General features: G+C 40.3%; 1 protein-coding gene across 2 annotated transcripts in view; it reads left to right on the plus strand.

Annotated features, from left to right (window-relative positions):
• The window catches only part of Samd8 (sterile alpha motif domain containing 8), a 41,695-nt gene extending 28,192 nt beyond the window's left edge, over nt 1-13,503 (plus strand). Inside the window, exons 3-6 of one of the 2 annotated variants that reach the window (XM_034497736.2) lie at nt 2,269-2,364; nt 5,385-5,502; nt 11,636-11,786; nt 12,170-13,503. In XM_034497736.2, coding sequence (XP_034353627.1) covers nt 2,269-2,364; nt 5,385-5,502; nt 11,636-11,786; nt 12,170-12,474 — 670 coding nt within the window. In that variant the 3' untranslated portion in view covers nt 12,475-13,503. The remainder of the gene's footprint in view (nt 1-2,268; nt 2,365-5,384; nt 5,503-11,635; nt 11,787-12,169) is intronic. The other variant, XM_034497735.2, reaches the window with a different exon arrangement.
• Nucleotides 13,504-15,114: the final 1,611 nt, after the last annotated feature.

A 15,114-nucleotide genomic window follows, 5' to 3' on the forward strand; every position in this document is an offset into this window, starting at 1 on the left:
GCCATTATATACCATTGTCCCAGGAGGACTAGTGGGAGAGGGAGGAAGAGGCAGGGGGAGCAGGGAGAGAGCATCAGTACAACAGGGAAATCTGTTTAAATAGAGGTTTTCTTTAGATCTAGAAAGTTATAAGAAGTTTTACAGGAAGGAGTTTCAATTAGTTTTTTTGTGTGAATATAAGCTTATATTGAGTAAAAGCTAAAACAGCTGTTCCTAAGCAAAATTATTAGTGAATGAGAGACACAAAGGAAGAAGGGTGTAGTGTGTGTGTGTGTTAGATGAGTGTGGGTATTACTGGAAGATTTAATGTGGGATGAAATAGAAGCAACCACCTCTGGGAGCAGTAGTTAGTTAGGTTTAGTTTTGAGAAGGAAGATTTACTTTTATTGTAAGTTTGTAAAATTATTTAAATGTGTGTGTGTGTTTGTGTAGTTTTTGTGGAGGCAGAGTCTCACTATGTAGCCCTGGTTGTCCTTGAACTCTTTGTGTGTGTGTGTGTGTTTTGCCTGCATGTATGTCTGTGTGAAGGTTCCAGATCTCCAGGAATTGGAATTACAGTCAGTTGTGAGCTGCCCTGTGAGTGCTGGGGGTTGAACTCAGGTTCTTTGGAAGAGCAGCCAGTGCTCTTAACCTCTGAGCCATTTCTCTAAGCCATTTCCTCAGCCCCCTGTCCTTGAACTCTTCATGTAGACCAGGCTGACCTTGAACTCAGAGATCTCTGCCTCTTAAGTGCTGAGAACAAAGGTATTTGCTACCATGCCTGGCTTACGTATATAATTTTGAAAGTATTTATTTTTAGGGTATCATGGCACGTGTCCTTGGTTCTAGCAAATCAAACATTTGCTGATAATATATCATAAATTTGTCTCTAGATAATTCTTTTGGCATACATATAAATTTTGCTTTTAAGATGAGGACAGAGGGCATCTTCTGGTTTTCAGAGTTAATCATTTTTTTTTTTTATTAGTCTTCAACTCTGACACTACCCCACATAAATTCATAGTACAAAATGGCAAGTTCAGGATCATTTAGAAATTGTTAGAAATCTATTCTAACCCAGAGTCAAATTTGTGGAACAATTCTTTGTTGTTTTTTCGAGACTAAGTTTCTCTGTGTATCCCTAGCTGCCCAGGAACTCATTTTGTAGTCCTTGTTGCCTTGAACTCAAGAGATTCTTGCCTCTGCCTCCTGAGTTCTAGATTTAAGTATGTGCCACCACCTTTTTATAAAATGACACTCAACAATGGGGTTTTTTTTTTTTTTTTTTTCATTTGTTTGCTTTTTATTTTTCAAGGCAGGGTTTCTCTGTGTAGCCCTGGTTGTTCTGGAACATTCTGTAGAGCAGGCTGGCTTTGAACTCAGATTCACCTACCTGTGCCTCCCAAGTGCTGAGATGAAAGGCATGTGCCACGCAAAGTGCAATCCAAGAGTGTTTTACATGCTAAGGAGTAGCAAATAAAAAAAATGGATGATTATATGTCTGGTTTTTATCCAAGCAGAAGACTTCGTAAAGACTCTGATTTATAACATACAGCAGTCTTTGAATCTGGAAGAACATGTTTGTGTTCAGAACCAAGACTGAAGTAAAGTTATGTAGTGCACTGTTGGTTATGTGGGCGCTACTAGAAACATCTCAGACTCATCACATGATAGATGATGAGTTGTTTTTTGGTTGTTCTCAGTTCAGAAACTATTTACTGTAAGCTGTTTTTTCCTTATTTGTTTTTTCTTGTTTGTTCATTTACAGGCTCCCTTACTCATTCAGTCCTATAACCTGAAGTTTCAGAAGTTGAGTGCTGGGCTGGAGAGGTGGCTCAGAGGGTTCAGAGTGTGTAATGTGTACCACTCTTGCAGAGGACCTGTGCCCACTCTGGGCAGCTTGCTGTTGCTATAACCCAAACTCCAAGGGATCTGAGGCTCTCTTCTAGTTTCCTCAATCTCCTGTATTCACATGCACACAATTAAAAACTAAGTCTGTTTTTTAAAAAAGCAATTGAATGTAATAGAGTAGGAAGAAAGGGTTGTTTTTTTGTTTTTTGTTTTGTCTTTTAGAGAACTACTCTAAGAAGTCTGCGACAGAGAGTAGGTTCTCATGATTGGAATACCTTTTGAAACAGATTTTCTATCCCCTAGGTTTTCCAGATATCATCTCCTAAGAGAAGTAACGTTCTACAGAGCAGTTCTGGGGTTGGTGTTAGAAAAGTGTTGTGTTAGAAAGGGTGCATCTGCTCGTGTTCAGTTCCAGAAAGAACTGTTTTTCTGTTGCAGTGTTCCTAGGATCCCATGGGCCTTCTCCATGACTGAAGTGTGTGGCATGATTCTGTGTTACATTTGGATCCTGGTTCTTCTTCTTCACAAGCACAGGTATTCACTGATTCCTAAAGACTGAAAATGTCTTGACTCTCTCTGTAGGATTGTCAAGCCTGATCCCTTGCTCTGCATTTCCCTGGAAGATTTCCTTCTGTTCAGTGACAAACGAAAATTGGGTTTAGTTAAGAAAGGTTGTAAGACCAATATATATTTAATAATATCATAAATGTATTTTATAAGGAAAAGGATAGTCACCCTTGGTCAATCAGTTCTTGCTAGTCGACCCTCCGCCTCTTGCTCCTTGTCCTCCTTTCTTCAGAAGTAAGCTCGGAATGCCACTTCTGTAGAAAGAGATAGAAAAACTTCTGAGGACAGTGTTTGGTTAAGTGTTTGAACGGAGGAGGGAAAGCCCATTAAACAAGGTTGTCTTCTGTGCTCTGCACATTGAGATGGTATAGAAGTTGCTAAATGGAGAGGGTGTTTCTTCGAACCAAATTTCACCAAGAAGTAACCAAGGGAAGGCTTTTTTTTTTTTTTTTTTTTTTAATTATAAAGACAGCAAGGAAGGCATAAGGCTAAGAAGGCCCCTTTTATACATTAATGAGGATTTAAAAAAGCAAAGACAATGCGGCTTATTAATGAAGAAACATTAAAAACTGCTTGTGGTTAGCCGCTGCCCATTGTTTTTAGAACCCTAAAAAGGAGTGAGGTGTTGTCTTGCAACTTGGGGCCTTTCTTCTTACCAGGAAGTTCTGTGATAGCCACATACATCCTGAGCCACAGTTATTTCAGTATGCTGAAGGTGAAAAGAAAGGTTGATGACTGCTATTTTTATCCCATTTTGAGGCCATAATGAACCCGTTTCTCACTGTTCATTGTGTCCTGTGGGCACTCATATTTTAAAATGAAATGGTTTTAAAGTGTGCATATCACTGTTTTCTGGTTAACTTTGCTTTACAAGACCCCATGGACTTGAATCTATCCACTCCTGAAAATAAAAACAAATTGAACCTTGTAAGAAGTGCAGGAAAGGCGAGGGCAGATACTAGACAAAAATCCAGGTAAAAAACTTTCAGGCAAAATCCATGGGCATAAAAGTTGTGACCAAAGGCTAGATGAAAATGCCAGGCTCAAAAACTTGATAAAAAAAATAAATTTAACCTATCTAAGAAATTTTAGTAGATTTAGTGAAGCATAGCAGTGACCAGGTAAATCCAAGTAGTGGTGTTTACTTAAAGAAGATAAACCCAGGAAATTTGTAATCTGTCTCTCTCTCTCTCTCTCTCTCTCTCTCTCTCTCTCTCTCTCTCTCTCTCTCTCTCTCTATGTTTTGCTTGCATGTCTGTTTGAGGGTATCAGTTTTCCCTAGAACTCAAGAAGCAGGCAGTTGTGGGGTGCCATGTGGGTGCTGGGAATTGAACCAGGGTCCTCTGGAAGAGCAGCGAGTGCTCTCAACCTCTGAACCATTTCTCCACCCTCGGAAATATTTATTTCTCAAATGACATCTTTGTATCACTTTGATTGTGATCCTCTGAAAGGTTGTTGAAATAAATGTAGTTTCCTAAACTCCATCCAGATGTGTACACTGAAGGTTGAACATCCCTTGTCTATGTTCAGTGCTACTTTTGAAGGAGAGTCCCCTAAATGCTTAGTCTGTTTAGATTTAGGGTATTTAAAGAAATAGTGGCATGAATGATGTCACATTTTGTGACTACTCAAAAGTTTCCATTTTAAATATACTTAACATAAAACTTAGTATTTCATAGCTTAAGTTTAAGTTAGGAACAACTTAGAATGACTGCCATATAACCACTCTTGTAGTAGATCTGACTAACTTTACCCTACTACAAACAATTTAAGGGTCTAGCAAGATGACTCACTAGTAAAAAGTACTTGATACTCTTCCTAGCAGCAGAGTTGAATTCCCAGTGCCCATGCACATTCGCTCAGATCCAGTACCTCTGGCCCCCAAGGGCAAGCACCTGCACTCCCATGCATGTACCCACAGGCGAACACAAACCTACACATTGTAATTAAAAACAACAAAAGTAAATCTTAAAAAAAAAAAATTGTTTTTGTTTTTTTGTTTGTTTGTTTGTTTGTGTTGAGTAAAGCCGGTGGTGGTGGTGGTGGTGGTGGTGGTGGTGCATACCTTTAATCTCTGAGTTTGAAGCCAGCCTGGTTCACAGAGTGAGTTCCAGGACAGCCAGAGTTACACAGAGAAACTGTTTTTTGTTTTAATTCAAACCAAGACCCAGAAGCCCTGGGTGGCTACATTGGGCCATCTTTGTATCTCATAGCAAGTACTGAGTAATTTTTCTTTTTTTTTTTTTTTAAGTAAATTATAATAGTTCTGATACTAAGCTTCCCAGTATTACTTCTGTCTTGAAAAACTCCACTTTCATATGGCCATATTTTACCACTGAAAAGAAGCGCTTTCAGATCTGCACTACCTGCACATGGCTATTCTAATTTTAATTGGTTAATATTAAATCCAGATCTTAGTTACATGAGGCTCATTTCAGGTGCTCAAGAGCCACATTGTATCTATCTGGCTACATGGTACATAGACCATCCCCATCACTATAGAATTCTATTGGATGATGACATTTTACATGGTTTTCTAAGAGTCCTTTCCTCTGAATTAGAATAAAATACAATACATTTATAACTAAACCCATTACTTTGAGTACAAGCTTAATAATAAAACCACATACACATCCCAAATGCTTTATAGAGGTGTAATTTAAATGTAATGACTTTTTCTCCCTTTAAGGTAACAAGTCTACATTTAGTAAACAAATTTCAAGCAAACAGCTACACAGTCTAGATTTTAGAATACCATCTGAATATTCCCTCTCGTCCTTTCATTACTAACTCCAATCATAGCCCTGGCCTGAGGCAAACACTGTCACATTTGTCTTTATGGTTTCCCCTTTAATACAGAACATATAACTGGGGGAAAAGATTTCTGTCTTAAAGACTAGTGGTTTCTCTTGCTTTCTCTCTGGAAAAGCGTTTGACGTCTCAGTGTTTGGAGTGTCTGATTTCTGCTTTGGTCACTCTGTTCACAGGTCAATCCTTCTGCGGAGGCTCTGTAGTCTGATGGGCACTGTGTTCTTGCTTCGCTGCTTTACCATGTTTGTGACCTCCCTCTCCGTACCAGGACAGCACCTGCAGTGTACTGGAAAGGTAGTGCTACCTTCTCTCTGTTCTCTCTTGTTCTTGTTGGATTAATGACTCAATATATGCAGGACGGTAAAGATCTTGCTTTTTGTGTTAAAATGTGCTTTTTTTGTTTTGCAATGTCAGTAGTAAACTCCTAGAAATGCCTGTGTTAAGTAGCCTTAAGCTAGCCTCCTCTCCCTGTGATTTCATCCGTGGATATTAGTCCCATGCTGTGGGACTATGGAAACTATTGTTCTGACTGTCCTTTCTGCTACATTTCCCTTTCTCACCACACTCAGTGTCTTTCACAGTGTTTTTAGCATGTGTTACATACGGTACTGGGTTTCATCATCACCTCACGTGTGACCACATCTTTCTCCATACACTCAGCATCTTTAGCGTCGTATGTGATGCTGTGGCCTGGTCGTGGCTCCCATTCTTCCTTTTCCTCAGACATTTCCCAGTTCAGATAAGTTCAGTATTCTGTAGACCTTTCCTTTGGTTTTGGTGTGTGCTTTGTACATTTTGTTTTGTTGTATTGTAGATACATCCTTTCTTCTGGTTAGACAGGGCAAACTATGCAGATAGGGAACAGAAGAGAGGGTTGTAAATTTTATTGTGCTGACTTTAAGATCTGGGGGAAGATCTGCTTTTTAAATTTAAGCTCAGTGGTAGAGTGCTTGCCTGATGTGCAGGGGGTGCTAAGGTTCAGTCCCCAGCACCCACCCCCACCCCACTACTTAATCAAGAACAAATCTATGAAATAATTTTAGGAGTTGAGGCTCTCAGCTGGATGTAGTACCACACCTTTAATCCCCTGCACTTGGGAAGGCAGAGGCAGGTGAATCTCTGTGAATTTGAGGCCAACCTGATCTGCATACTGAGTTCCAGGACAACCAGACTATGTAGAAAGACCCAGTCTAAAAGAAACAAAAGTTAAAGATCTCTCCAGTCCTTGGTATACAAAATTGTTGCAAATGGTTAAATTTGGGCAAAAAAATATTAACCTACTTAAGCAGGCAGAAGACTTGGTGGCTACTTTAAGACCTTTATTGTTATTTTAATGTTTGTAAAACAAAATTAGGTGTTATTGCCTTTGCTACGTAGTAGAAATAGCTGACATGCCAGTTGGGAAGGAAGATCAAGCACCCAGAGGAGCTGAAGAGCTAAAAATACTGCCCTTGAGACAAGGGGAGCCCAGCTCTCCAGGTCCTCATTTAGGCCCAGGAGACTGAGCACTGAGAAGAGGCCCTTGCAAGTTCAGACTACTGAAAGCAGATCTTTTAAGGTTAGAAACTATTGGGATATTTTGTGTTTTTCAATATAGAAAAGCTGGTTTTTGTTTGTTTTTTCAAGATAGGGTTTCTCTGTGTACTCCTGGCTGCCCTGGAACTCACTCTGTAGACCATGCTGGCCTTGAACTCAGAAATCCACCTGCCTCTGTTTTTCAAATGCTGGGAATAAAGGCATGCTCCACCACCACTTGGCAGAAAAATATTCTTTTATTATGGAGTTGTACAAGTTTCTTGTAAGAACTCAAATTAGATATAAATGTATGCCCAGAAGTAAAACTAACAGTTGTGTCTAGTTGTGTGGTCTGGTTTGAAGTGTCATCTTTCTCTCCTTCCTGCCTCCGGCCCTTTCCTTTCTTGGAGGCAGACTCTATGCAGCTGTAGATGGCATAGAAGTCACTATGTAGATCAGGCTGGCCTGGAACTCACAGAAATCCTCCTGCCTCTGCCTCACAGCTGCTAGGATTAAAATGCTAGGTACCACACTCAGCAACACAAACCATATTTAAGTAGTTTTTATTTACTTCATAAGTTAATATTGATGGACACCTTTTGAATGATGGGTGAATTGCAGAAGTCATTCTGTAGCTGACATTTAAGGTATAGGCATGTTACTTACTTTTTTCTCTTTTGTATATGTGTAAAACCTGATAGAGATTGTGTGTGTGTGTGTGTGTGTGTGTGTGTGTGTGTGTGTGTTGAGGCAGGGTCTCTGGCTGAACCTGGAACTACTAGTTCTGCTAGCTGCTCTGGGGATTTCCAATGGGCCATTATACCCAGCCAGCCTTTTTCATTTTTCTTGGCATGGGTTCTAGGGCTCTGAATTTAAGGCATGTTTGCTTGGAAGCACTGTACTCATCTCCCTAGACTTATTAGCTACTTTTTTGAAATGAGTACACAATTATTGTCATCTGTTTAAAAGTTAATCATTTTAATAGCTATGGGATATTCCATTGTAAGCTCCCCACCCCAGCTTGCAGATGATGTAAAATTTGGTTGTTTCCAAGGTATTTTAAACAATGCCATAGTAAATACCCTTAGACAGTAGAGCTTTTCTGCTTATATCTTGTGGAGGGACCTTGACCCCAAGGCTTTGCACATGCTAGACAAGCACTGTTTACCTGTAATATTTTGGAAATAGAATTATATTATTAAGGATAGGCACATTGGAAATTGTGATTCATAGTCCTAAAATCCTTACTTGGAAAAAAAATCGTTTCCAGGTATTTTGGACAGAGGTGCACGCTGTAGCCTTGTACTTGTTAAGTAGCTTATTCTTCTTGAAGAATAGTAATGGGCATCATCTACATTTGTTTTCCACGGTCTCCAGACATCACTCAAAAACGTCTGTCAACATTTTAACTTTAGGAAGTGTGTATGTGTGCAGTCACATGCAAGTGTGGCGCACATATGCCAAAGCAAGAATGAGTGGTTCAGAGCACAGCTCTTGAGAGCCACTTCTCTCTCCTCTCATTTTGTGAAACCAGGGGTTGAACTCCAGTCATCAGGCCTTCTCACAAGTGTCTTTGCCCACTGAGCCATTTTGCCAGATCTACTCATGCATTTCCTTAACAAAACAACAATGAAAAACAGTCACCAGGCACTGGGCATGGCAACTCATTCCTGTAATCCCAGCACGCAGGCGCCATAGCTCCAAGAGACTGGCAGTTTGAGGACAGCCAGAGCACAGAGTGAGGCCCAGCCCAGCCTGAGATGTAAGATCCTGTCTGAAAACGTTATCAGAGTGGCTTTCCTTCCCTAGATTGCTTTGCTTTGTATGCGGACAGATCTTAAGCTTCTACAGACATTCCTGGTTACTGCTCTCTGTAATTTCCTTTTAAGCAATTGAGAAAATCGACTTTGTTTTAGAAATTACATTAACAAAAAAAGAAATGACTAGAATATAATTTAGTTGTATTAATAACTTATATAAATAAGTGTACATTAAGTAGACTGTAGGGCACCAACATGAGGGTGTCCAGCATATTACTGACCCAGTTTTTTAGCTGTGTTCTTAGCTATTTTTGACTTCAAAACAATTTTTCTTTGATTTCTAGCCTTAAAAGATTACCAAAGGTTGGTTTTTGTTGGTGTTTTATTTCATTTTGTGTTTGTTTTTTCAAGACAGAGTTTCTCTGTCAATCCTTGACTTTTCTGAAACTTTGATTTTTAGATTAGACTGGCCTTGAGAGAGTCTCCTGCCTCTGCCTCCTGAGTGCTGAGATTGAAACGGTACCCTGCTATGCATGGTTTAAGTTTCAAAGATTAATTTTTAACATTGTGTGTATGTGTCTTTGTCTGGATATGCACATGTGTGTATGTGCCCACAATGACCAGAGGGTGTTGGAGTCCTTGGAGCTATAGTCAGACACAGTTGTGAGCCATTCTTCATGAGTGCTAGGAACTGACTAGGGTCCTTGGAAAGAACAGTATGTATTCTTAACCTCAGAGCCACCTCTCCAGCCCAGTACCAACCCCCCAGTCCCAGCAGGCTAAGCTGAGCCACCCACCCAGTGTAGCAGTTAAAGGGACGGAAGTGCTGCAAGACAGAGTTGGTCATTGTGGCCACTTTGGGAAAAACAGACATGGGGATCCAGTGACACTCCCGCCCAACAGCAGTCTTAGTGTACCAGTATGAATTTTAGGTTTAAATGGAGGAAAAATTGAGGTAATTGTGAGAAGTACGCAGAGTAAGGCTGTCTTGGTCTTAGTGTGGTCTGGTTGATGATTACCTCAGTCCTTGTTATTGCTTGAGGAGATAAGCCAGTTTCCATGACGTGAATGCTCTTGCTTGAGGGTGATCTCACGATGGGGTAACCTGCCCGAGAGGCTCCAGCATGACTGCAGATTTAGGACAATAGGTTTGGAAGGGATACACGGACAGCTGACAATAGGCACCTCAGTTTTCATCCTTACCTTTCCTTGTATCTTCATTTCAGCCTTGAAGAGAGATGAATTAAGTTGAGTAGAAGCTGTGAGTAATGTGCCTTTGAGCAGTTAGGCATGTGACTCCCCCGCAGTAAATAAAATAGATGTGCAGAGAAGGCGGAGATGCCAGGCTTTTATTCTGCTTTGGGCCTCCTTGTGGCACCTAAGGAGTCCTTGACTCTCACCAGGAATGCTCGGGCTGTTTTAGAACAACTGCATGATCCAGAGTTGGGTGTGGACTGTGTCACAGCACTTGTGAACATCCTTTGGCAGTGGTGACAGTGCTGCATTTGATTGAAGGTGGAGATGTCTGAAGATGGAGGGCTACACTTCCTCCTTAGCAGCAGCTACTTGGCTCACTTTCTCGCCCACACTGCTTAGTATCAGTCTTAGTCATTGACAGCTAGTTAATGAAAGACAATAGCTAATGTTTTATGGTCTTCTTGAAATTGTTTCTGTACATGTTTGAAGTGAGCGTAAAAACATTTTCCCCCCAATAGTATGCTAACTGATTAGGAAATTCAAACTAAACTATAAACAATCTTTAGCAAAGTTGTGTTTTCCCTCGGAAAGTTTGACAATTTTAGTATCAGTGATTAACAAAAGGAAGGGCATATAAATTTAATAATACGACAGAACTATGTACAAACTTAGGAGACTGCCAACATGTTGACATAAACTTCATGTCTTTCCTTATGTAAAGGAACAAGTGACATGGGGCTTTTGGAGGCGTGGAGTGGTAATACAAACTTTGGCAAGCTCAGGAAAGGAACTGCTTGGTCATTAACGACAGTCTTATTGTCCTGACAAGATTTCCCAGGTAGCAGCATGTGGACACCTGTGCCATCTCTGTCTGGGCTAGAAAATGTCAGACCCGCAATCTCTGCTTCCTGCAAAAGGTCTTTCCTAGGCAGATCTGGAGATCTCCACACTTTGTGTTTGCATCTGTTGCTTAATTGACTAATATAGATACTTCTTTTTATTCAAGGAGAGATTTTTAAATCTATTACTTAGTGTAGTTTTATGAATAACCAGATCCAAAGATCTGAAAGGAATATATTTGAAGTGGAACATTTTGCTTTCTTGTGAAGCTTGTTATATGGATAAGAATTTCCTGATAAACCCAAGGAAGTTTATCAGAACAGCCACTTAAGAGAAGGCTGGATCTTTGTGCAAAGAACCTTCTCTTGTGCTACTAGAACAAATTAGATGTCACTCTCCGGTATGGACAGCTCTCTTTCTGTCTCCAATGACTTTTTTTTTAATTAATTAGTTAATGTATGGATATTTCCATCCAAATCTGCCCTAAATGTTGCTAATTGTTTTAAAATATAATGTAGGCTGCCTACTGACCTACATTATCTATAGCAATCATAAAAAGTAGAGCATTATGGGGTAGCAGCCAGATGTCAAATACCTTACAGTGAGACCAACCAGAGGCATTTCATTGTGATAAATTAATGGCTTAAAATCATGGAACCAAGACAGAGCCAAGAACATGCCTATTTTTAAAACTTAGCAACACAAAGCTAATTTGCATATTGTATCTAGACAGTTTCCTATTCATTCTTTTCTATTTCAGTTCTGTTTTTAGAAGGATGTATGAGAAATACATAAATGGGAAAAGATGAAAAGACTTGAATTACTGAGTGGTAATTATTTGGGACTAGCATTATTTATTTGTCCCCTATCCATAATTAAGATATTTTCCAGCCTGGTATTGGTGGCACACAGCTTTACAATGATTTCATTTAATTAGCATTTTCTAAGTAAAGTCAAGTCTCTCGACCCACTTTGAATTAGCTGAGTTAGATTGTTTGCCTTTACCTGGATGCTCTTATTTCTTAGTTATTACTCATGAATTGCCTGAAATGGATTTGGGGAAGCTCTGAACCTCACTAAGCATTTGAAGAACTAACTCACAGCTTTCTTTACAGATATATGGAAGTGTGTGGGAGAAACTACACCGGGCATTTGCCATCTGGAGCGGCTTTGGTATGACTCTGACTGGCGTCCACACTTGTGGAGATTACATGTTCAGTGGCCACACAGTTGTTCTAACCATGCTGAATTTCTTTGTCACAGAATGTAAGTAGGTCTTTAATGCTTCTATGCATATTAGCTTGTTGCAGAGGAGGAACTGGGGAGAATGTAAAGTCCTAGAAAGACTAGGCATCTGGGGTGGGATGCAGCTCAGGCGCTGGAGTGCTTGCTTGCCACTTGGGAAGCCCCACGTTTGATCCCCACACACATAAAGCCAGGTGTGATGGCAGATACCTATAGTTCCTAGTTCAGGTTCATCCTCAGCTACATAGCCAGGTCAAAGCAGCCTGGGCTACACGAGGCAGAGTTGAAATAAAGCAGACAGGGCAGAGGTTAGGGGAGCAGACACTTATAGCTTACCCTGAGAACCATGTGGCTAAGAAACATGGGAGGAAGTGTGTTTAATGGTCCTTCTGTCCTTTTCCTAGATACACCAAGAAGCTGGAATTTCTTGCACACTCTATCCTGGGTTCTCAACCTCTTTGGAATCTTCTTCATCCTGGCTGCTCATGAACATTATTCCATTGATGTGTTTATTGCCTTTTATATCACAACAAGACTCTTTTTGTACTACCATACTCTGGCTAACACCAGAGCGTATCACCAGAGTAGGAGAGCGAGAATTTGGTTTCCTATGTTTTCTTTCTTTGAATGCAATGTTAATGGCACAGTACCTAATGAATATTGTTGGCCATTTTCTAAACCAGCAATAATGAAAAGACTAATTGGATGAAGACTCTCTCTGTGTAATGAGTTTGTTGTTAAATATACAGTAGTTATGGAATGAAAATGAATACCGTTGCTTTGTCCCAGGCTCCTGGATACGTTGCATTTTTGGCTTCTGTGTTGACAGGTTTCCCGTTCTGAGCAAGGCCATGACTATAAAACTCAAGAAAGAGCACACAAGTCTCCTTATCTAGCTGTTTGAATGGAGAGGTCAAGGAGAGAGTTTCCGCCCCTCACTGTAGGAAGACCCCGTGTGTGGGTGACGTCAGGCCGTTATCTGTGCATGTTGAGTGTCTGCGTACTGAACTCAAGCACATCAGCTTGGGCTGACTGAAGAATTCTCACTGATTTCCAGTAGGACTCAAGGCAAGAAATATTTTTTGAAGCTGGCTTTCCTTACCTAGTGAGCCGTTCTAATGTGTTCATTGAACTAATCTGTGTCTGTCTGCAAAGTGAGTGTCTTTCTGGTAAATATGTTTTACCTTTTGAGCCATTTTAAAGAAAAACACATTGAACACAGCAGCTTTTGTGAAACAAGAGAATGCTAGGGCAACATCTGAGGTGACATGCTGGTCAGGGGTCACTGGCCTGCCCACTAATGCAGGCCCAGGGTCAGCATTTCAGAACAGGTGCAGTGTCAGCTGCCAGTGCTGATCTGTTGGGAAGTATCAGTGTGAAGAGCAGAAAGGATTCATGAGGGGAATGGCTGTGTTCCTAATAGTAAAGTGTTATCATTATAGTGCTGTAAGTATCTGGAATAAATACTTGTTGTAAGTGTTAGGCAAATGACCGCCCAATATAATGCTTTTTAAATAATGTGACTTAAGTAAGACACAGGAGTGTTACCAGATGTTAAAGTTCTTATGTCAGTGAGTGAGTAAATGTGCATGCAAAGAATTCTTTTCTTCTGGAAAAAAAAAAAAAAACAAAGAAAACAAAACAAAAAATAACAAGTTATAGGCATAGTGTTAACTCTCTGGGGGTTTCCTTTTTTTGTTTTTCCTGAAAGTTCTCATTCCTGACCATTGAAAGGAAACAGTCTGAGACACACTTGGACAGAAAAAAAAAAAGCTTTTACTTTTTATTTTAAAAAATAATTGTATAAATACATTCTTTCTATAGTCTTAATTTGGCAGTTAAGAACTAAATACTTTAGCTACTGTTTACATTAGAAAATTACCTTCAGTAATTGTCACCTCTCTGATACCATTTGTCACTTTATTTTTTATTGGTTGTACATAACAGTTTTAACCTTAGCCTGGTTGTAGAATTGGAATACTAATTGTATAGTTTTAACCTTCCATTTTAAAACAAGGACTCTCAAGAGCTGCAGGCATGCTGCGATCACAAGTATACCACAGCAGGCTGTGTCTGTTCCTTCTCGGTCTGGGTGAAATGTTCATTGTTGCAGTTGGAGTCATAGTCCCACCCTCTGAGAAGCCACCTGAGTGAATTAGGCAGGAAGGGGGATATTAGACAAACAGGTCTCAGCCTGTGCTGAGCAACCCTGCTTTGAGTGTGCTAGAGGCATCACTCACTCTCACCTGAGAGGTGATGTGAAGCAACTCAAGGTCAGTTATGGTTTTAACTCTTGTACTTCAATATACTTGCAGTATTTTATATTATTGATTCTGTTACAAGCCAGGATCAAAAATGCCAATATCTCATCTAAAGCAACTGCATAATCATGAAGAGAAGGCTGACCATGCTTGTTTGAGTAGTTTGGCTTAGAGTCAAGGGATTTTACTGCCACCCCCTCTCATTACCCGCCCCCACCACATCACACACACACACACACACACACACACACACACACACACACACACACACACACAGCAGAATCCAGTTTACCTGGGGGGAGGGAAGAGACAGTGTTAACTTTTGGGAAAATGTTCTAAAAACATGTGTCTAAATTAATTTTAAAATGCTAACTGTATTAATGGTAAATACCTTAACATCAGGCTTCTCTCCTCCATGTGGATTTTATCATAGAACAAAACAGGAAAATAGGTGCAGCTACAGTGCAGCTGCAGAGAGATCGGTAGTGAGAGTGAGTGACAGCAGCCTGCAGCACGGAGTGAGTGGCCTTGTAGTCACTCCTGTTTGTGTTGAGGAAACAGGTAAGCTAGATATATAACCTAGTAGCTATTACAAGACAGTGTTTACATGAGCTAATCCTCTTCAAGTCTCAAAACTGAGACAAAATTATTTCTCAGATTTTTGTCTTCACACCTTTTTTGTTATTAAAACCTAACTATAATGACGATAGAATTTATGTTTACATTTTGGGCATGGTGGGGCTACGTGCAGAGGCTCCATGCCTTTGAACCCTGTGTTTGATTCTGCAGTCATGTAGGCTTTTATCCTTGACAGCTTAGTACAGAAGCAAGAAAAGGTTTTGTGTTCTTGGGGCTGCAAAGGATGGATTGCCTACATTGTAAAAACCGTGTCGCTACGGTATCTTACTGAAAGGTAGAAGTGCCGGTAGGAGAGGAACCAGGTTTTGTGGAACACAAGCTTATTCTTGTCACCACATACTTCTGGCAGAAACCTTTTGTTGCAGTTCCCAATGAGGCTGTCCTCCAGTTCTCTCTGCCCAGAATTGCTGTGGCAAAAATATCTTTATAAAGCAATGGACTTCATCCTA

The sequence above is a fragment of the Arvicanthis niloticus genome, chromosome 3 (assembly GCF_011762505.2).
Source record: "Arvicanthis niloticus isolate mArvNil1 chromosome 3, mArvNil1.pat.X, whole genome shotgun sequence".
NCBI lineage: Eukaryota > Metazoa > Chordata > Mammalia > Rodentia > Muridae > Arvicanthis > Arvicanthis niloticus.